The sequence below is a fragment of the Chelonia mydas genome, chromosome 2 (assembly GCF_015237465.2).
Source record: "Chelonia mydas isolate rCheMyd1 chromosome 2, rCheMyd1.pri.v2, whole genome shotgun sequence".
Lineage (NCBI taxonomy): Eukaryota > Metazoa > Chordata > Testudines > Cheloniidae > Chelonia > Chelonia mydas.
The window spans coordinates 73350753-73374633 of record NC_057850.1 but is presented as its reverse complement, the minus strand read 5'-3'; the positions used below and the strand labels follow the sequence as shown (position 1 = coordinate 73374633).

At 42.5% G+C, this 23881-nt stretch overlaps 1 protein-coding gene across 4 annotated transcripts in view; it reads right to left on the bottom strand.

Moving 5' to 3' along the window:
• NOL4 (nucleolar protein 4) overlaps positions 1–23881 on the bottom strand; it is a 246880-nt gene that overhangs the window by 57079 nt on the left and 165920 nt on the right. For all 4 annotated transcript variants that reach the window (XM_007058785.4, XM_007058784.4, XM_043539666.1 and 1 more), the window contains one exon: positions 673–852. In XM_007058785.4, coding sequence (XP_007058847.1) covers positions 673–852 — 180 coding nt within the window. The remainder of the gene's footprint in view (positions 1–672; positions 853–23881) is intronic.

The window sequence follows — 23881 nt, the reverse complement described above, 5'->3', positions numbered from 1 at the left end:
AGACAGAGGAAAAGGGTTTGGAGGGCTGCTCTCTTTCTCTTCCTAGTCTTGATTACTGACAGGAAGATATTTTTTCTGTGCGCTGAAGAAGCTATGTAATGGGAAGCCAGAAATGTTAAGCAAACAACTCTTTAAAGGACTTTTTTTTAGGGCTGATAAAAAAGACAAGAAAAGAATAGTCTATAGTGTATAGAAATTGTGAGATAAACCACAATGGATTGTGAAAATAGGCAGCACTTAACTTTTGTTACTAACAATAAGTTATGATTGCTCCCTGGTTTTATTGAACTGCATATTTACTCTTCTCCTAGTTTGAACAATTGCTTGTGTTATCATGCATAATTACATACAGTGGGAAAGCAAGTGAAAATAGCTGACCACTGGAATGCTCCTCCTATAAACTAGCTGCAGTCCCCCCCTCTATCCACTGGATGAACATGCACATATACACAAAACACATCTTAGTTCTCCTCACTGATAAGGATGGCACTTTGCCTTACAGTTCTAAATAAAACACAGTAAAACTGGTGTCTGTTGGTGAGAGTTTAATGTGCTTTAAAAGGATCCTTTTGTAAATTAATGTGCCTCTAATATTGCCACACTTACCCATAAATAACAGTATGAAAAGAAACTAGTAAAGTTAAGCAAGGCAGTTAATGCTGCGGGACTTACATTAAAAGCCTTCAGTCGCTCAGCTTCTACCCCATCAGATTCATTAACCTTCTCAGCATCTTCATGTTCATCGTGGTCATCCTCGTCCTCATCTCCTCGGTTCAGAGACAGATCTTCAGCACCTCTGCCTATGCTCTCGTTCTTACCAGAGTCGTAGCTGGAATAGCTATGCGCAGGCGACTAACAAAGAAAAGATATTTTTTAATGTACCAGATTAACAGGTTTACTGGGCTCGTCATCAAATAAATTTGTTTTTAAATTAGCATATCAGAAGGTATTTAAAGAATTCCATTATTTTTTTCTTTTATATACACAAATTACTTTCTCCAGCCCCAACACAAACCCTTATGATCACTTTAACAGAGACCTTTTCCCTATCATCTTGTCTACTTCAGTACATTAAAGCAACAGTCTGAGGAAAAGTCAAGTAAATCACTCTATAAATGACTCTCCTGTGATAATTAAATTCTGGATGAGATGGTTTCACAAAGACTTGTTTTGTACTCAAGTTTCTTCCTGATTAAATTAGCAAAGTTTCTTCCACATTACACTAAAAAGTCCGTGGAATGAAAATGACAAATTTTAAGGCATGGCAGAATAAAGGGAGAAGTGGTGATAGTCATTCATTGGTAGGAATCATTATCTAGAACAGTAGTAAGTTATTCATAAATATAGAAATAATAATGCCTTAGTAGATCACTTTCCAAAATTCAAGCAGAATTTAAATAGTCAAGCTTTTATAGTTCTCACAGAAGCATTAATAATGGTAACACATACACACCTGTTTTCTCCTTGAAGCTTTTCTTTAAAAAAATATTCAGAATTTTCCTCTGAGCAGAATTAGTAAGTTTTTGGATAAATAACAGATGACTATTTCATTAAAAAATTATCCACTCACGGTGTCAAAAACACAACAGCTATCAAGAGAGACAAATACTTTAAGCTTCCCCTACCAGTATCAGATTTTGGTTGTCTTGTTATTCTTTGTGTATACTTCACACTAAGTCACAACATGCAAAACAGTAGTAAAAAAACTCCATCAGAACACCAAGGTACAGGGCTAAATTTTTCTCTCAGCTAGACCAGTGTAGACCTGGAGTAACTCCACTGAAGTTATTATTACTCTAGATGCACAACCATACAACTCATCCAAAGCATGTTGAAATCAATTAACTCTAGAGGGCTTACCATCAAGCCCTATATGATGAATCTCAGTCTATCTATATCATAAGTTTTTATATAGCTCCTATCAAAGTGGTAGTCAAAGTGTTGCACAAAATTCAGGAGCACAAAGCCCAAAACAAAATGGGCCAAAATTGTCAAGCATGGGTGCCTAAAGTTATGAGCTTTGATTTATTTAGGGCCCTGCATAAATGCCTCAACTGAGACATGTTGAGAAACCACAGACAGAAATCCATAGAGAACACCTGGCACCTTGCAGGCAGGGGCAAATGAACTGTGAGAGTAACAGCAACACTGCCCAGCTGGGCTGGGAGGCTGGAGGAGGAAAAGTCAGACAGAAAAATAAATATAAATATGCCCAGTCTTAGTGCATCATTTTTGTCTTTTCTCTTTTCTTTCCATTTCTTTATTCTCCCTTTACTCTCCCTTTCATCTTCTTATTTCACTCCTTTCTCTTCCTTTCTATTTCCCCACTTTAAATTATTTAACTACTATTTCTGTCTCCCTCATTTCCCTGGACTCCCCTACCTATTTCTTTCACACATGGATTCTCAGCCTCCACCCCCACGCTTACTTCCTTTTATTCCTCCCACTCTGTGATTTAGAGCCCCACAATAAAATCCTTTTAGCCACATAACATCCCATTTCTGGAACCTTCATGATTCTCTCTCAGTGTTCCTCATGCTCTCAACTCTGGGTTTCATCGCCCCCACCCCACCCATTCTGTGTGCACCACCAGGGGCAGGAGGAAAAGAAAGTTTGCCAATGCCTCCAGGGGTCAGGGTGGCCAAGACTGAGAGGCCTAAGAAGAGAAAGGCCTGAGGAAGCCAGTGAAGGGGAGGAGGAGCTGCTCCTTTGCTGGAGCACTGCAATCTTTTGTTTACACAGTGGGCAGGCAAGAGGACAGATGCCAAATGTTGACCTCACTGCCTCTTCAACTGACTCCTGTAGGGATATGTTTTTGAAAAAATATGATATGGAGATGCTCCCTCATAAAGGAATGTGTTGTGAGTGTGCGAATTTGGAGATGTGCCCTGGAGACAAGGGTTTGGGAACACCGCATGGCTGTGTGCAGCAGCTCACCAGAAGCGCTCTCCAGTTTGTTTCATGAACACCAACTCAAGGAAATGGTTTTACAACAGTTTCAGATTACACCTGAAGCATACAGAGTAAAATTTAGAAGCCTTAAGAGAGGTGCTGGGATGAGTAATGTGGCATATGTAAACCAGATGGGAGATTTGATGGATAAGTGGGTAAGGGGAAATGGTATTACAAGCTTTGAAGAAATGTGCGATCTTGTTGCTCAGGAACATTTCCTGAGTATATGTAGTAATGATGTCAAACAGTGTTTAGGGGATAAAAAGGTGAAAACTGTTGATGAACTTGCTACTCTAGCTGATGAATTTGAACAAACCCAAGCACCTATTAGAAATAAATGACTGGCAGAGGGGGTTTAAGTCTGGTGGGAAGCAGGGTTCCCATTGTACCTCTGGGAAGGAGAAGGGTGGATGGGAGGCTGGACGCTTACCTCCCCAAGTCCATTCCTCTAGTCCACATCCCAAATCTCCTATAAAAACAGAAGAGCACAGAAGGTGCTACCACTGTAAATCCACTGAGCACCTGAGAAATAAATGCTCTGTGCTGGGTGGGAACAGGCAGCAAGCAACTCATGAGAATGCTGCTACCCAGAGCACAGAGGCACCTCAGGCAATTGCCTCTTATCATACAGGATTTGTAAAAATAGCCTCTGCCCGGCCAGGCAGGAAGCACATAAAGGCTGTCAAAATTAATGACCAGAAACTCCTGGGGTGGAGGGATACAGGTGCAGAAATTTCTGTGGTCAGGAGAAACATTGTTCAGGAAAAAGACATACTGCTAGGACAGATGGCAGAGCTTTTGTTAGTAGGAGGTCACAAAATCCTTGTGCCTTTGGCTCAAGTGCACATAGAAACTGAGAATTTGGAAGCTGAATTGACTGTGGCAGCAGTACCTCATAACCCATCACAATTGTTTCTTGGAAATGATTTTTTCAGTATGGCTCGGGCTGTCAAAGGGTCTGTCTGCAGCAAGGAGGAATATTGTGCTGAAATCCTGGAGGGAAAGGGTGAAGTCCCAGAAACTGCTGAAGGGATGGGAGAGTGTCTCTTAAATTCCCCTGCAGCAGTTGAAAACAGTATGCTACCGGGGTGGGTATGGGTGAAACCAGCTCCTGCTGCCTGGAGGCTAAAGGCAGCATTTCCTCCTGGGGGGAGGGGAGAGTATTGCCTATCAGCAAGAAAACTGTCCAGGTTGCTGGCTGCCAGCAGGTTGTAGTTGAGCAGGGGATAGACCTCACTCTCGGGTGCATAGGAAGATGCGTCCTAGAGGGAAGCCCAGAAGAGGGTGAGAATCCTAGAAACCACTGAAGAGGGTGAGGGTTCTATGAGCTCTGCAGCTGGAGGCAAGCCCAACTCAAAGAGGGAGGAGGGCATGGTGCCTGCCAGTGAAAGGACTGTTCTGGCTGTTAGCTGTGAGCCCTTCTCAGCTGAACAGGGGATAGATCCCACTCTAGAGAGCACAGAAGTGTGTGTCTTAGAGGGGGGCCCAGAGAAGAAAATTGAGAAGGAATTTGGGGGAGTACAGGAATGTCTCCTCACTGATTACATGGGAGGGTTTGCCCAGGATAGATTTGCTGGGTCAGCATCTGTGCTCCCAGGCACCCAACCTGTGGCTCAGGTTTTAAGAGGGAACTGTAACTGACCTCCCAGAAGGGAGCAGTCATACAACTGACCTCTTGGGGACATACAGAGGATACCCCAATCCAGGTCCCACTTTTGCAAAATGCTGTTCCTGAAGTACTTGTGGAAACTAACTCTGTCTCTTTAAGACAGGATGGGAATCCTAGTAAAGACTTGAGAGTCAGTGAAAATGCTACTGACCCACCTGAGAAAGGGGAGGAGGAAGCCATTTCCCAGGCAGATAAGATCCAACAAGCAGCTAAGAAAAAGCTGCTGAAAGACCACAGCCCTTGAGAAGTAGGGGGTGGGGAAAGTCCCAATGGTTGGAGTGAGAATTACAAAGAAACCCTAGGAGGGTGTGTGTGTGTGGATTTTTTGCATGGGCATAGCACTGGCCTGGAGGGGGTTGGCCTGAAACATGCTAGATCCACCATATGCAAAAGATATTTAAGGCAGGGGAGTGACATCATTGTGGTTCTTCACTGACTGCCCACCAAAAGACTCCTGGAAACACCTGAGGAACAAAGACTGAACTGGGGAACCCTGCTGGACCCAGGCTACAGAGATTTTTAGCCTGTGAATGGAACACCTGGGGTTTCTTAGCTGTAAGCCAGTGCAGCTTGCCCCTTAAGAATCTGCAGCCTGCTGGTATCGTCACTTAGGGTGAGGATCTGCTATTCATATGAAATCTCTTTAGTATATTAAGCTTAGTTTGTGTGTTTTTGTTTATTTACTAGGTAATCTGCTTTGATTTGTTTGCTATCCCTTATAATCACTTAAGCTGATCACAGCAGTACAGTGTAAGGCTAGTGGGCCTGGGGGCCTCAGTGGCACCTGGGGGGGAACCTGTCACAGTGGGATCTCATATCTGGGTGGCAGATGATTTAGGACTTTAAAGATCATGACTAAGGTTAATTGTTTGTCAAGACCAAAAATTAGGAAAATCATATTTTTGCCATGAAATAAAAAGCAAAAGTCAGTTTTAGCTCAAAGCTCTCTGAAGAGTCAGAGCACATTTTATTCACCGCCTTCTTTTCTTTTAAGGGCGCAGTTCTGCCATTCTTACTTGGGTTGAATGGTACCTTATGTCAGAAAGCCCACTGGATCACCATTACATACATAAAGCATTTTTCTACTTTTTTGAGTTACATAGTTTTCACTTTTAAACACCGTACCATAAAGAATAGGAACATCTTGCAGAAGCACTATTTGTTGGTATGTTTGGGATGAGAGCACTGCATTGGTTACACATGGTTCACATTTGCAAGATTACCTTCACAACCATAAGGGCTACATACTTAATTTTTCTAAAAACAAAACAAACAAATAAAAGCTAATGCAGCCCAGCAGGAAGCTACTTAGTAGCCATGACTTTTGTTTAAAAACTGCAAAAATAGATCAAAGAATCAGTAACAAACCACGAGAGCCTGACAAACAACCAGCCTTAATCCTAATCAATAACCTGGATTGCACCCAAAAAGAGTGCAGAAACCTGAGCATAGGTATTATCAAGTAAGTCACAGCTGCTGACTCATAGGGAACAGCATTCATTACCAGCTGCAGCTTCCAGCTCTAAGGCAAGAGTTGCTGTTATTGTGGGTCTAATGTGGATGGCATGTATTTGTGTATCTAACTTGTTTGTGCAACTAGTGCAGTGTATGTCCCTGAGATGTTGTACATATCTTACATCCAAGCCATTTGCTTAACAAACTGCAATTTGATTGGGTAAAGTGACAACCTATGCAGTTATCTCCCAGCAGATGAGCCTGTTAAGGTAACAATTCATCACCAGACTGTTCACTCCACATTCTGTGTTTAACCAAACAATGTTCATATAAAATTGTTTTATAACTTTTTGAAATTACTCCCCTATTCTTATCTTTTTTCCTCTTCCCTTATTCCAGTCTACTTCCCTCCCTAGGTCACTCTCTCTCTTTCTTTCTTTCCTTCCATCTTCTCTTCCCGCTTCTCATTCCATGTTTCAATCTCGTTTATTCCTTCCCCACTAGATGCATTTAAATCCCGATGTGTAGAAAGAATAGTAAATATGGCAGGCAACCAGCTTGGCTTAACAGTGAAATCCTTGCTGATCTTAAATACAAAAAAGAAGCTTACAAGAAGTGGAAGATTGGACAAATGTCTAGGGATGAGTATAAAAATATTGCTCGGGCATGCAGGAATGAAATCAGGAAGGCCAAATCACACCTGGAGTTGCAGCTAGCAAGAGATGTTAAGAGTAACAAGAAGGGTTTCTTCAGGTATGTTAGCAACAAGAAGAAAGTCACGGAAAATGTGGGCCCCTTACTGAATGAAGGAGGCAACCTACTGACAGAGGATGTGGAAAAAGCTAATGTACTCAATGCTTTTTTTTTTGCCTCTGTCTTCACGAACAAGGTCAGCTCCCAGACTACTGCACTGGGCAGCACAGCATGGGGAGGAGGTGACCAGCCCTCTGTGGAGAAAGAAGTGGTCCGGGACTATTTAGAAAAGCTGGACGTGCACAAGTCCATGGGGCCGGATGCGCTGCATCCGAGAGTGCTAAAGGAGCTGGCGGATGTGATTGCAGAGCCATTGGCCATTATCTTTGAAAACTCATGGCGATCGGGGGAAGTCCCAGACGACTGGAAAAAGGCTAATGTAGTGCCCATCTTTAAAAAAGGGAAGAAGGAGGATCCTGGGAACTACAGGCCAGTCAGCCTCACCTCAGTCCCTGGAAAAATCATGGAGCAGGTCGTCAAGGAATCAATTCTGAAGCAGTTAGAGGAGAGGAAAGTGATCAGGAACAGTCAGCATGGAGTCACCAAGGGCAAGTCATGCCTGACTAATCTAATTGCCTTCTATGACAAGATAACTGGTTTTGTGGATGAAGGGAAAGCAGTGGACATGTTGTTCATTGACTTTAGCAAAGCTTTTGACACGGTCTCCCACAGTATTCTTGCCAGCAAGTTAAAGAAGTATGGGCTGGATGAATGGACTATAAGGTGGATAGAAAGCTGGCTAGATTGTCGGGCTCAATGGGTAGTGATCAATGGCTCCATGTCTAGTTGGCAGCCGGTATCAAGCGGAGTGCCCCAAGGGTCGGTCCTGGGGCCGGTTTTGTTCAATATCTTCATAGATGATCTGGAGGATGGGGTGGATTGCACCCTCAGCAAGTTTGCAGATGACACTAAACTTGGGAGGAGAGGTAGATATGCTGGAGGGTAGGGATAGGATACAGAGGGCCCTAGACAAATTGGAGGATTGGGCCAAAAGAAATCTGATGAGGTTCAACAAGGACAAGTGCAGAGTCCTGCACTTAGGATGGAAGAATCCAATGCACCGCTACAGACTAGGGACCAAATGGCTCGGCAGCAGTTCTGCAGAAAAGGACCTAGGGGTTACAGTGGACGAGAAGCTGGATATGAGTCAACAGTGTGCCCTTGTTGCCAAGAAGGCCAATGGCATTTTGGGATGTATAAGTAGGGGCATTGCCAGCAGATCGAGGGACGTGATCGTTCCCCTCTATTAGACACTGGTGAGGCCTCATCTGAAGTACTGTGTCCAATTTTGGGCCCCACACTACAAGAAGGATGTGGAAAAATTGGAAAGAGTCCAGCGGAGGGCAACAAAAATGATTAGGGGACTGGAACACATGACTTATGAGGAGAGGCTGAGGGAACTGGGGATGTTTAATCTACGGAAGAGAAGAATGAGGGGGGATTTGATAGCTGCTTTCAACTATCTGAAAGGGGGTTCCAAAGAGGATGGATCTAGACTATTCTCAGTGGTAGCGGATGACAGGACAAGGAGTAATAATCTCAAGTTGCAGTGGGGGAGATTTAGGTTGGATATTAGGAAAAACTTTTTCACTAGGAGGGTGGTGAAACACTGGAATACGTTACCTAGGGAGGTGGTGGAATCTCCTTCCTTAGAAGTTTTTAAGGTCAGACTTGAGAAAGCCCTGGCTGGGATGATTTAATTGGGGATCGGTCCTGCTTTGAGTAGGGGGTTGGACTAGATGACCTCCTGAGGTCCCTTCCAACCCTGATATTCTATGATTCTATGGTAATCACAGTAACTGTGCTCATAAACTAGGCATGCATTTGCATACACATTTTCCACGTGCAGTTGTGCATGCCCACTTTTAAAAGTTGCACCATACTGTACAGAAAGCAAATAAAATATCTATATTTAGACCTGTTTACAGTTTGATGAAAATTTGTCAAAATTCAGTGAAGAATGCAGGAAAAGAATGTTGATAAAATTCTTGCAGTTTTTTACATTTTGTAACCAATTCAGATGATCATGATAGGTCTTTGGAGGGATGGCTGAGAGTGAGAGTTTTGGGTAGAGTTGCAGGAAATATATTTTGTACATTTAAAAAAACTCAAGCCCATACTGTATAGTAGAATACTTAAAACATCTATAGGGGTATTTTTTTAGGATAGTTGAGGATACAGGTTTTACAGAGGGCAGGAATGGAATATATTTTTCCCATTGGCTGGTATGTTCCTTTTTTTTTTTTTTTTTTTTTTTATATTCCAGTTCCAATATTGCGTGTTTTGCATATGTGGATTGTGAGTTTAATTGTTGCCAGGCAGCACAGAGCTGTTGCTCAGGAGTCTTTTTGTACTTTAAAGGTAAATGATTAAATAATACATTAAATACCTTCAAGATAGATGTACTCCCCATTTGGCATTAGGAACATTTTCATTCACAGCTCCATCTCCTCTATCATTTTCTATTAAATTCATTGCTTTCATTTGCCTCTCCTGTCTATAATTTTAGCTTCATCATCTGACCTTGAACTTTCCATCTCCTCTTTCAGTTCTTACATTGTCAGGGACCACTGCTCTCTAATGCCAGTCCACACAGCTCTTAGCCAGTAAGTTCCAACCTGCCACCCAGTGACTTGCTAACAGTTGCTAGAACTAGAAGCTCAACTGACAGAGGACTCCAATCCTGGGATCTGATTCCTGGAACTCTGAGGGTTCTAAACGGTTCCCTGCTTCTATTTAAACGAAGCACAGGAACAGGAAGTTGTCCTCACAACTGGGTTTCCCCTGCTTAAGACTGCTTTTCTTGGGCTACCTGCTCCTACTGCCTGACTCAGGTCTCCTGACACCTGACTCAAGATCTGCCCTTGGGCATCTCTCAAACTCTGATCTCCTGGTATCTGATTTGACCTGGCTCCAGACTCCTGCTCTGACCACAAGAGAAGGCTGCCCATGCCCTGGTCATGACATACATAAACAAATCTCCCTATTTCCATCTCCATGATGTTGCCTGCCTAAGTCTCCTCCCTGATTCCTCTTAAGCTGAAATCCTTCATGACTTCATCTCCTCCAACTTTGGCTGTTGTAAGTCCTGTTTACATGGCCTCTCCAAGATCTTCAGACTACAGCAAGTGCAGAACCTTGCTGTCCATCTTCTCGCTATACAAAGAAGCATGACATCTCATCTTCAAACAACTCCAATGGCTCTCCATTCATTTCAGGATCCAATTCACAAATTACCCTCTTTGTTTTTAAACACATCATACAGTTGCTCAGATTACCTCAGGACTTTGTGTCTTACTAGTGACCCATCCTAATCCTCCTCTAGACCAACACTGGCAGGGGAGCTGGAACTAGGGGTACTGGGGATTTGGTAGCACTCCCCGGCTTAAAGTAGGTTCCATCATATACAGGGTTTATAGTTTTGTTCAATGGCTTTCAGCACCCCGACTATAAAAATTGTTCCAACGCCACTGCACACTGTCCTCTTTGGCTCCTCCATACACTCTCATCAGTGCTGGTTCAAGAGCCTTCTCCTCTGTAGCTCCTGCCATTTGGAGCATCCAGGGGAATGTTACTTGGTGTAGAAGAGCCAAGAATCACAAACATAGCACTGTGTTATGATTGTATTATACAGGTATTATCTGATATGGAAAGTGTATTTTGATACTGCTTATATGAAAAATGCTAAATAAAACCATGTTGGATTGTATTTTACTATATTGTAATATAAAAGGAACTTTTACATCCTCCATTAGCAAGAGGGCAATGTCCAGGAAGAGAAATGCTCAGCTACCTACAGTAGTAATTAGTAGATAAAGGATATATTTTTCTGAACTACCTCAGACATGCCCTTCCTGCATCCCCAGTGTCTGCAGTAGTCACTCAGAGAATAATTAGCAGTTCTGTACCAAAGACCACCCATTCACCATCTCTTAGTAAGCTACTTAACCAGACTACAGTGTATCTGTCTGTTATGTTCCCTATATTTATTAATAGTAAATACAATAAACTCTCAGTTACCCAGTGTAGTTGTAGCCATGTTGGTATTAGGATACTACATAGATAAGGTGAGTGAGGCTCAATAAAAGAGATTCTCACCCACCTTGTCTCTATTACCTGGGCATTTCCATTCCATCTGGTTTCATCTGGATAGATAGAAGTATTGATAATTGAAAGACCCTGTGAAAGTAAACTTTTCTTCTGGTATGCTTCTCTTCTTAGGTAAAAGATACTGTATGCGCCACCTATCCCCACTGATATTGACCCACATTATTGAGGTGCATCGCTTTGCCCTGATAGAAATAACCTCAGAAATTAGCCTAGATATAGTGTGAAGAGACAGAGGCAACAGAAAATCCCTGTTCAGGTAGAAGGTGAAAAGTCTGCTTAGAAACAATAATTTAACCAACTTCTTTCTAATTCTAAATTCCTTCCCAACCAGTCTCCACTTGTCGGTCTTGTCACATTCAGGAAGGCCTGCTCACATACTCACCAATCCATCATCATCCCAGTCATTCTGAAAGGGTAAGACTCTTGACTGATGATCAGCAAAAGCAAGTAGGAATATCTCTGTCCCACAAGATCGAATACCAGAGCAGAGCAGGCTTATTGCAGGGAGCTTGCATATTTCCTAAAGTTTATGTTTTATTGATCTATAGAGCTGCTGTCATTGATGCAGGATGCTAGGCACTTATAAACTACCTGTCACTGATTCCATTGCAAAACCAATCTTGCTGCCTACAGAAATTTTAGCGAAAATATTGTCATTTGTGGTACCAAAAAAGACAAAGACAAAAACCAGAAGTTAAACCAAATCAACTTCTTGCATTGTGCTCTCAAGTTCAATAGACTTTGGTAGGCTCTAGCAGACCCCCAAGAGGAGTGAAATTTCAGAGGCAGGGACTCTCAACTGAGAAAGTTCTATTCTCCAGGTCCAGAGACCTTTATGCCAGGAACTGACAGAAAATGTTAGATTATTTTACTGGCCACAACAAGATATAACATTAGAGGCTGTCCTGATAACCAGCTCCCATTTAAGGCTTTAAATATATATCGCCAATATCTCTGATTTCACCCAGAATCAAACCAGAAGGTTTGAGTGAAGATGTATACTCGCAATGGCTGGCCCTACTCAGAAAGGAGGCAGCTGCACTCTGCACCAGCAGGTAGGCTCCAAAGGGAGTTCTCAGAAGACTGTATTGAAATGTCTAGCCTTGGGCGGACAAAGGCCTGAGTGTATGGCTGATCAACATTTTTCTGTCAAAACTGGTTTTTGATGAAAAATTTGGTTTTAGGTACACATTTTTTCTTTGTTTTGCTAAGAGTATCTACTTTTTGTAGAAAATTTTGATCTTTCATCTGAAAACTTTCTAGTTTTTGTCCAAACACCAAAATTTTCATTTCTCAGCTGAAAATGTTTTTCAATGAAAAGTCAAAATTTTCCATGGGGGGGAAAAAAAAAAAACATTTTCTGACCAGTTCTACCTGGTTCCAATGCAAGTTCCACATTTTGGAGGGTTAGTAGCAGCCTCTTTGGCCAGCTGAAGATGATAAAACATACTTGTTAACTGCTGCTGGAACTTCATAATCCAGGCTGTAAACAATTTGGGTAAAAAGCCTCAAGAGATGATGCAAAACCCAGCTTTGGATATTCATCCCAGTGCTTCCTTCTGCCAAAAAGCAACCCTTCTGTCTCATTGGGACTGAGCTAGACAGTTTGCTTTTCATAGAATCATAGGACTGGAAGGGACCTTGAGAGGTCATCTCATCCAGTCTCCTGCACTCATGGCAAGACAAGTATTATCTAGATCAGTGGTTCTCAAAGCCGCTCCGCCGCTTGTTCAGGGAAAGCCCCTGGCGTGCCGGACTGGTTTGTTTACCTACCGCTTCCGCAGGTTTGGCCGATCGCAGCTCCTAGTGGCTGTGGTTTGCGGCTCCAGGCCAATGGGAGCTGCAGGAAGCAGCGCGGGCTGAGGGATGTGCTGGCCGCCACTTCCTGCAGTCCCCGTTGGCCTGGAGCGGTGAACCGCGGCCAGTGGCAGCTGCAATCGGCCGAACCTGTGGACGCGGCAGGTAAACAAACCAGTCCAGCGTGCCAGGGGCTTTCCCTGAACAAGCGGTGGACCGGCTTTGAGAACCACTGATTTTAGATCAGTCCTGACAGGTGGTTGTCTAACCTGCTCTTAAAAATCTCCCATGATGGAGATTCCACAACCTCCCTAGACAATTTATTACAGTGCTTAACCACCCTGACAGTTAGGAATTTTTTCCTAATGTCCAATCTAAACCTCCCTTGTTGCAATGTAAGCCCATTGCTTCTTGTCCTATCCTCAGAGGTTAAGAACAATTTTTCTCCCTCCTCCTTGTAACAACCTTTTATGTACTTGAAAATTGGTATCATGTCCTCTTTCAGTCTTCTCTTTTCCAGACTAAACAAAACCAGTTTTTTCAATCTTCCCTCACAGGTCATGTTTTCCAGGCCTTTAATCATTTGTGTTGCTCTTCTCTGGACTTTCTCCAATTTATCCACATCTTTTCTGAAATGTGGCGCCCAGAACTGGACACAGTACTCCAGTTGAGGCCTAATCAGTGCGGAGTAGAGCGGAACTCTACTCTATCCAGAACTCTACCCTTGTCACACTTGGGAGAATAATTAGGCTGGAGAAAAGGGACACAGAACTAAGCATCATGAGGAGGACTAGGCAGCCTCTAGTCTCTTGTGGCCAGTGCACAGGAACAGTGATAAGACATAACCCAGCAGGACCCATGCTTTTGGGAAGTACATGAATTGACCAGCACTATACTCTTCAACCTCTCTGATAAGGAGCAGAAGAGCTACTATCCACCCTACAAGATCCCACATCCAGGTCAAAAATATTGTATCTCATGGTCAAGGATATCTAAAGCTGCGGATTTAAAAAAACAAAACTCTCAGTATGGACACCTTACCCTTGCTCACTGCTAGAAGGAGCTTCTAAGCCATGGCTGTCAATACAGTCTCTGTTTAGTTTGAAGCCATTTATGTTTGTCAGGGGCAGGAAACTGGGGTACAGGAGAAAAGTAACTTTTTAAAAGATATCTTGGTTGCCTTGATCTTACCTTTTAGTTTGCCCAGTAATGATAAACAACTGCATACAGGGCAACGAAGCGCAACCATGAATAGAGAGGAGCAGTCCTGTTTGGCAAGGCAGAAATAATTTGGCATTTTCTTTCTTCTGGGCAGGACAGCTCTGCTCCATTCTCAGTCTTGAGTGCACCGCTTGTCGTACGTGGTATTAGAGACAATAGTGCCTCAATACTATGGATTACAAACCACTCTTTATTCACTATTATACATCTCATAGAGTATGTACGTATGTGGGAAACTTACAACAGAAAGATGTCACTTCTCTTTGTTCTCCTTTTCCCCTCCATTTTTATTCTGTTATTTTATTTGTGTGAGATGTGTATTTTTCCCTATGCTATTAGAACCTTTAAGCCTCTTCTCTGCTTTGATCTCATTCACACCTTTTGTCCTTGCTCCCTCAGTTTTCACTTAGTTTTTCCTCTTCTTACCATCCACATTGTTTCCATCATTTCTCCTTTGTTTTCTCTCTGCTCCCATCCCCCTCATTTACTGTGTGACACACACAGGTTCAATTAACTAACTTTCTCAAATTCCAAACATGGAACATCGGGCTTAGTAGTATTTGTTCTCCTATAGGCCTGCACTATGACTATACTTTGGGAAATCATGTTCTTATTTGTGAGGCCCATCCATGGAGGTCATCGTCCATGAGTTAGTCCTGGTTTAGGAACTACAAGTATTGGAGAAATAGACATCCTCCCTCCTATTCTCTTGCGTCTCCTTTTCTATGCCAAATCCCTCGCCCACAGTAACTGCTCTGAAACATGTCGGCTCTTCATGTCCACAGCGTAATGCTGCTGATGAGCAGACTTTTTACCAGGTAAATAGCTCGGGCTTTGTCAGTAACTATGAAGGTGAGTTTTTGGCTTTAGCCACTCACTTTTGTTCTATGTTGGTGGCTCTTGCAGCCTCTGTGTATCCCAAGAAGGCTGCATTTGAAGTCCCTACAAGCAGTGGGGCTGCAGGGAGTCTCAACATGAGACCAAGAAGGAAGCTTCAGAGACAGATGTGTGGCAACTGTAGACCAGCACTGCAGATTGCATGTGCAGTGTTCCTGGGCATCAAGAAATGCAACAGTGTGGGAGTGGAGCACCTGTATTTGCTAGGTACAGAGAGTAACAAAACAGTAAGGATGATCCTGTCCTTCCAAGTCCTGTCCTTCACAAGCTGTCTTGTCTTGCACATGGTCTCCTATTTCAGTCTAGAGAACTCAGCTGCTTCCTGTTCAGAAGCCTGCCTCAGACCATACAGCTGGATGGATGCTGAATGTATTCAGTGCAGACAGTTACCTGCTGGTGGTGGCAGGTCCCTCATGGTCAGTTCCCTCATGTGGAGGATACATTTCATAGGCAGGCAGGCTAAAGCCCCTGAAGGTCTTGTTTAGCACCATGACCAGGGAGCACAATACTCAAAAGTACGCAGGAGCTGAGCTGTAACACTTTCTTCCCCCAAAAAGGAGGCGTATCGGTATTTCTGAAGTTATTTTTTATTCTTTACTGATTCATATGAGTAAGAGGCACATGGTGCAGAGCACCAAGCTATGAAATATGAGGAGCTTTCAAATTTTGGTAAGAAGACAGAAGAGAACAAGTTATCTATGATTCTGAGAAGACATTTCTAGGTGTGCTCATTTCTAACATATCATAGACTCCGCACTATCCTGCCCCCACTCCCACTTCATGCCTACCAAACAACATGAGAAGAGTTTCCCCGCTTTCTCCTTCCCACTTTGGGCACTGTGGGAGTACAAAAGTACAGCAGGGTAGGGAGGAGATAAAAAAATATTTGGTGGAAGCAGTGGAGGGGAGAACTCCAACTCACCTCTTTCCATCCTTGGAGACAAATTTAGGCTTTCCCTCCTCTGGTTTCTGTTGCTCCGTCATGAGTCATATGCCAGAACAGGGTGAGAGGAGACAGTCCTATCACTCCTGCTCTTCTGATCATGACAGTCTGACAGATCATTTACATCTGGAGAAGTACAGGTTGGAGAAGAAAAAACAGCAATGGTAGTGTATTGAGACAAAGACTCATGCAAAAAGCCAACTGGTTAATGACATGCACATTATCCCTAATTATCTGTTCAGAATTGAACAGTCATTTTACACATTGGTGCTAATCATCAGAAGATGTGCTGGCAATTGACCTATCTCTAGGAAAGCTGTACTATAGCCCTGCCAGCAAACAAATATGTTTATACATGGTTGTGACTCGAGTGTGAGAAGAGCCATAGGAGCAGGGCTGGCCTTACCATGAGGCGAACTGAGGTGGCCGCCTCAGGTGCCAGACTGTGGAGGGGAGCCTCTAGGACCCAGAGTGTAGAAAATTGTGTCTGCTGCTGGTGCATATGTAGTCTCTCTGCTCTAGATGCACAGAGATGGTGAAGTGCTGTGCTGGAGGAAGGAGGGCACAAGAGACATGGCAGGCAGGCAGGAGAAAAGGTGAGAGGGAATAACAGAAAGCAGCAGGAGCTGCAGGGAGAGAGAGGAGGAGGAGCCTCTTATGTACCTTTCTAACACCCCCAGGAGCCTGGACTGATTAACACCAGCTTCTCAGGGAGCTTCCTTTTTCCTGCTGCTTCCCTGAACCCACTTGAGGAGAACAGGCAGTCAACTGAAGTAGTAGGAGCCAGTTAGGCCCTTAAGACACTGATATCTTCCCTCACTCAGGCCCTGCTACCAGCCTGCTTTTTTGTCCCCTTCAATTGAGTGTTGAGAGCCACTATAGCTGGCACAGAACAGCAGTCATGAGTGAAAGAAGAAAACACCTCTCTGGGGCAGCATTCAGAAAAAGAAAGAAAGCAAAGGAAGCTTTTCTATCTAAGCAGGAAGGAGCTCTCCTGAGATACATAGACACAAATGTTCACGGTGAGCCTTCCGGCCCCAGTTTAGGATGTGAGTGGTGAGGAGATGCTTGATCTTCCAGTTAGTCAGAGTGCAGGTGACCTGGCAGCTACTGCAGCATCCATATCTCCATCTCAAATGGATGTAACCATACACATTCCTGAAGAAAAGCGTAGATCAGAGAAGAATGTGGTGGAGGCGCAAGAAACAGCTGTTGCTGAGTTTAGTTCCTTAAGTCTAGATGATCCAGGACTGTGGACCCACTTGAGCAGTAGCCTGAGGGACTTCCTTGTACTGCATGGATCACAGCAAGTGAAAAACTTCATGTCCCCAAAGACAATGAAAATAGAAGTTTCCATCCAACACGTTACTGGTGTGAAATCCCCAGTGGTGAAAAAGTGGAGAGGCCATGGCTTATGCTGCATATTGTTTTTGTTACAAACTCTTCCAGTCTAATGTTCCAGCCACATTGGGTACTACAGGAACAAAGGATTGCTAGAAATCTGGCATGCCATGAGAAGGCAGCAAATCACCAGAGAGCATTCCACAGGTGGAAAGAGCTTGAGATGAGACTAAGGTTAAAGGCCACCATAGATGATCAGCATCAAGAGAAGATTGCATCAGAGTCTCTTTACTGGCAAAATGTTCTGAAAAGGCTCATTGCCATTGTGAGAATGCTTGCTACCCAAAACCTAGAACTGCGTGGCGCTTCAGATCAGTTGTATGTGCCAAACAATGGAAACTCCCTTAAAATTGTGGAGCTGATGGCTGAGTTTGATGCTGTACTCCAGGAGCATCTAAGAAGAGTCACCACCCAAGAAATGTACCACTACCTTGGAAAAACAATTCAAAATGAGATCATACAGTTACTGGCAACAAAAGCCAAACAGAAGATTGTGGCAGATCTGAAGTCAGCAAGATATTACTCTGTTGTTCTGGACTGCACACCTGACATCAGCCATATGGAACAAATGACTTTAATGGTGTGTTTTGTAACAACACCAGAACCCAGTGAAAATGTCCCTGCAATGGTGACTGTCGGAGAGCATTTTCTAGAATTTATTGACACTGATGATACTACAGGAGCTGGTATGACAAAGGTGCTTCTTAAAAAGCTAGAAGATATGGGAATTGTGATAGCTGACATGAGAGGTCAGGGCTATGATAATGGTGCCAACGTGAGAGGAAAGAACAGAGGAATGCAGACATAGATCCGAGAGTTAAACCCTCAAGCTTTTTTTGTCCCATGCAGTTCTCATTCATTGAACTTGGTGGTCAGTGATGCATCCTCAGTTTGTAGTGAGGCTGCTGAATTTTTTAATGTAATTCAAAGCATCTGTGTATTTTTCTCTGCATCAACTCATTGATGGCAAATTTTGAAGCAACATCTGGGAACATCCTCTCTGACACCGAAACCACTGAGTGTCACATGATGGGAAAGTCGAGTGGAGGTGATAAAGCCTATCATTCACCAAATTGGGAAGAGAGATGATGCCATAGTTGCCATTATGGAGGATAATGCTATGACAGTAACTGTTCGTGGGAGAACAGTGGCAGAGGGAAATGGAATCACCAGAAACTTACATAACTTCAAATTTCTGTATGGCTTAGTGTTGTGGCATGACATACCATTTGAAATAAATGTTGTAAGCAAGAGACTGGAGCAATGGAACTGGACAAAGCAAAGTCAGACCTACAGTCTTACCGGTCAGATGAGGGATTTCAAAATGTTCTGAAGAGTGCACAGAAGTTGGCAGAGGACCTTTACACTGAAGCTATTTTCCCACCCATTCAAGAATACAAGAGTCACCGAAGAAGATGACATGGGATTATCCCTTGCCTCATAATCAAAATAAGAGACCCCAAACAACAATTCAAAGTTGAATTCTTTAACCAGGTGCTAGATTGTGCAATACAGTCAGATGAAGAACATTTCATTCAGCTCAAGGAACACAGCAGTATATTTGGTATGTTGTATGATATTCCAAAACTCCTCACTATACCTGAAGAAGACCTACACCAGCAACACAGGGCACTAGAGACAGTGTTGACACATGATGACATGCGCGATATTGATGTGAGTGATTTAGGTGATGAACTGAAAGCCCTTTCAAGACACATTTCAGCAGGATCAACTCCAAAGGCTGTTCTGGAATATATGTCCACAAATAAGATGACTACCCTCTTTCTAAATGCTTTTGTTGCTCTGCGCATACTACTAACACTTCCTGTGACAGTTGCCAGTGGAGAATGCAGCTTCTCCAAGCTGAAGTTAATAAAAACACATCCACTCTCAATGACCCAGGAGAGGCTGCTCGGCCTTGCAACCATCTCAATAGACCATGAGTTGGCCCAGACTATGGACCTTCAGCAGGAAGCAGTTCAAATCTTTGCAACCAAGAAGGCACGGAAAGCACCACTTTGATTATTCAAACAGATAAAAATGCCAGTGTTTACTATGCAGACAAGAAAAGTTACATTTGCTGTTCAGGTGTTTGAAAGTTAAGTGTTCCTTAAAATATTTTTGAACAAGGCATTTCAAGTTGTTAGTTCTCCTTTATTGGGGTAGGTAGCAGAGCAGTACCATGAGAGGAGTAGAACAGGAAGAAGGCAGAATTGAGACCTTTCAAAGTTTTGGCCCAAGCGAGGGGGCATGGGGGCGTCATTTGAGCCCCCCTTCTCAGGTGCCAAAATGTTGTGGGCCGGCCCTGCATAGGAGTTATCCATTCACCAGATATATTTTTCCCTCTACATCTCCACTCTTAAAAGTGAATCTGTCTAACACATTACTCGTTGTGCCTTGCATGCTATGGTCCTGATGCTGACAGAAACTCTCACTGAAGCCCATCATGTTGTCTGTATCAGGACCAGCCTCTGCATTTTTTTTTTTAAAATACAAAGACGGCGTGATGGGGATTTTGATATAAAAGGTGACTCAGCTCTTGACGATGCCACCTAAAAGAGACATCCCGGCCAATGGAAACTACAGAGCCAGCGCTCAGGGCAGAGGCCGCGTGTGGAGCCCCCGTGACCACCCCTCCCCCTCGGAACTGGAAGGACATGCCGGCTGCTTCCCGTGAGCCGGGCAGGAAGCCTGACTGCACCACCAACCAGTTCTGACCACAGCCGCGAGGATCCCTTTTCGACCAGGTGTTCCGGTTGAAAACCGGACACCTGGCAACCCTACTTTAGCGAGGCCCTTGCTCCAGAAGCTATGGACTGGAGATTGCCTGTCCTTGCTGGTTTGCCCCTAACTGATCTGTGTTTCTCCCTTTTAAGCTCCTCCCTCCAATTCTGACATCTCCCACAGGTGCAGCTGGTTAGGACCACCTGAGCATTAACCCTCTGTTGCTCAGTGCAGGGTTGCATACCCCATCATCCTATTGTATGCATCAAATCTTGTATAAAATCTCTAGAGATCTAAATGTTTTTACAGAAAGTCATGGAATGAAAAGATCTAGCATGTATCTTACAAATACTTGCTCTACGTGGTGTGAATTTCAAAGCATCGTGTGAAAGGCATCCATGCAGAGAAGAATCATGTATTTCTGAATCACCTCTACATTGCTTTGAAAATGTACCCCTTATTTTCTTGAAATGTGTTGAGGTATGAGTTTTTGTCATAGCATTATTATGCAGAGCACAATATAGAGTGGTAATCTTTCTATATTTATTTAATATAATTTCACTTTAGCTTTTCTGGCCTTCGATCAAGCTGTAAAGTGATGGTTGTAGAAAATCTGTTGATGGCATGAAATAACTCTTTCATTAAAATGATCTGATAGGATAATTTTTTTAAAAGATTCTACTTGCCAAGCAGCCACTTTTAGTTAACAGGTCTGTGGCAGGTTAACTGATATAAAGCAATACGTCTGTGAAGGACTGTATTTCCATCCACATATTGCCTACCTAGGGCCCAATCTGAAGGCAATCTGTGTGACAAATGGAGCTTCAAGTAGTTTTTAATTGCAGATAAATTCTGCATAATGCTATGCTTAATCAGAGTTCAGCGTGATTCTTCTGTGACCCTAGTGTGTCCCTGAAATCAGGAATATCCTAGTTTATATACTGAAGCCATAACTGATTTTCACCAGTAATGTGCAGTCCTATTGTACAAAGCAAGAGAGTGGAAAGGCATGCTTGCATGCATTCACATGCACACACATATTTATGAAATACAGTTACAAATGGAAGAAGTCTGCAACTGTGGGTTTGAAAGAGCCCCATACTCTCTCTCCATCCTCTACACTTACTGCTCCAGACAAATTCTCCTTACAAACTTTTCCCTTGGGTTCTCCCCACATGGTGAAAAGGGAGCTGTTTTTATGCTCAACTTTCATAAGTAACTGATCACCACAAGCAAATTCAGAAATTGACACATTCCTGAAATCTACAGCTGGCAGAGAAACCATGGAGCCAAACTTTTGTGCCCTGCTCCCTTCTACTTTGCAGAGTTCACAGTCTACAAATTCTAAAGAGCTGGAGCTCTGGAAAAACAGTCCAGGCCTTGTCTTCACAAAAAAAGGGGTGTTCTCAGCTCCCCCAGTCTTTAACTCTACCTATTAACTGATGTGAAAACTACAAACTTGTCTTAACTAGGATATTAACTGAAGTTACCTAACTAGAGTTTAGAACACATTTTTTGTAGTGAAGACCATACTGTGGATCAGATGGTGTGATCCATGCACTTTAGCAATTAGACTCCTTATCTGGCTACCCCATGTCTTTCACAAATTCCTGCCAGAGGCAAAGTAAATATCAGCATGGAGTGAGGGAGCTGGGTCTAATCTTAATACAGTCCCTAGAAACTCTCCTTTTTAATGAAATAATGAGAACCTTTCTCTTGCTAGATTGATTAGGGGTTGAATTTGGCCTCTTATTTTAATATTGATGGTAGTAAACCCCCAGTTATACTTTTCTGGCATTAATTAAAACCTTGCAAGCTCTGAAATCCCATTAAAGAATCACTTGTCTTCCACCAGTGATTTCCCTTGACTTTTCTAAATGCGTGAATTGTTATACATAGGACCATTCCCTTACTTGTTCCTATATTTTAAGGAATAGGTTCTGATACTTCAGCATAAACACTATTACTTGACCCAGTCCTGATTTCAATGAAATCCATGGCAATTTTTCCCCACAGATTTCAGTCGGAGCAACAGAAGTCCCATTGGCTTCATCTGACATTTATGGAGATTGTGATTTAGTAAACTACACCATTCTCTCATTCTTTTTATTCTTCATTTTCATGTATTTGTCTCTATTCTGAGATGGCTGTGCTGTACTAAACTTGTGACACATTCTCACAGCTAAACCAGTGACCTGAAATTTGTGACCCCATGGTCACACATGGCTCTCCAAACATTTATTTTTATGACCCTCAATTTTTTTTTATTTCTACACATTTTCTATCATTGTGATGGTTCCTTGTGTTAGAAGAGGCACTGAGTTAAAGTTGTAATAAGGTAAAAATATATAAACCTTGCTCTTAGGATCTCATAATAAGAAATTATTTTTAAGAAGGACACCAGAAACTTGAGACCTTCATCCCAAAGCACTCTGGAGTTTGTTCCTATGCTGTATGATTGCTCTCTAACCCACATCTCAGAGCTTTTGGACTATTACACTTCACTTTGAAAAGGTTTTGCTTAATTAAACAGAACACTATCCCATGTAATAACAGTTCTGAATAGCTTTAAACAATTGTACAAAGAATTCTATGATAAAATGAAACCAATTAGACTCCTAGACTTTTTAACTTCTTTAGATTCATACTCACTTGCTAAATTATTACTTACATCTCTCCCTTTTCACATCACCTTGGAATTTGCCCTACTGACTCTGAGCGAACTGGTGTAACTCATATGACTAGAGGGCCAGAAGAGACGAGCACAGTAAGAAAAACAAGTACCAGGCAGATATAAATTAAATTTAGCCGTTTCCAAATTTTAATTTACACCTTTGAGTAGATTGGTTTTAAGGACTCAAACATAGTGTAAAGGAGTCCACATTAGTGGCAGGTAGTCTAATGTACACCACTTCACAGTGATTTGTTTTGCTGAGTACTATGTTTTTACAAAATCATGGCCTGTACAACTTTGGAATTTTTTTCAGCCAGTCAGATTGCTATCTGCGTCCAAGCCATGTTAGAAACAGCTATTGCAATGTACATGCATATAACCTGTTAATGAAGCAAAGCAAACATATCAGAGTTATTTCTCATATACTTGTGCTCTTAATATATACGCAAGCAAAAACAAATAATTCTTGTAAAATTTATAGTGGAATCTGTAGCAAAATCCCTCAAGCTGGCATATCTGCTTTTATAGGCTATACCAGAAAACATGCAACATTACAGTTTCAGAAGTTAATTCTGCTATCAATGCATATATATATCTCCTGTAAATGTTTATGGGAGATACACACATGCATCACTGGGAAATGAGACCTCCCTTACCACAGAAATCTTAGAGCTTTTATATAATTTGTAATTCTGATTTTATAACTTTCTTGTTCACTTTCTTTTATCGTTCAGTACAAGGCTTAAGAACTACTAAGACATATTTACTTCATTTTATTCATACAGGCTTGTATCTTCCCTAATTTGAAAGGGACACAGTCATCTTGAAACCTAAAAAGTTACTACTGGAGTACAAATTAAATTAATAAATAAAAATAATAATAATTAAGAACTACAAATTAAAAAGTAGTTCAAAATAAATTTAAGTTCTACGCCTACTCCTGAGTTTCCCTGCCAATTTTTGTGGCTTTATAATCACATTTTCTGATTTAAAAAATGTTTCTTTTCTCTCTGTAACTGTTAAAAGCCCATAAAAACAACAAGTGAACCTGACAAAGACCCTGGTACTGCTAACACTTATGCACATGGTTAAGTCATACTTGAGGCATCACTAACTCAGAAGGAGCATATTGGTACCTCTCTGCCTGTTACCCACAACCATCCCTCCACCACTGTTCTTGATTGTCCTAAGAGCACACATTTGGTCCAAACTCACCCCTTCCCCACAAATCCCACTCAGCCCAGAAGCAGCACAGGATACAGGAAAGCTTTAAGAAATTTATTTT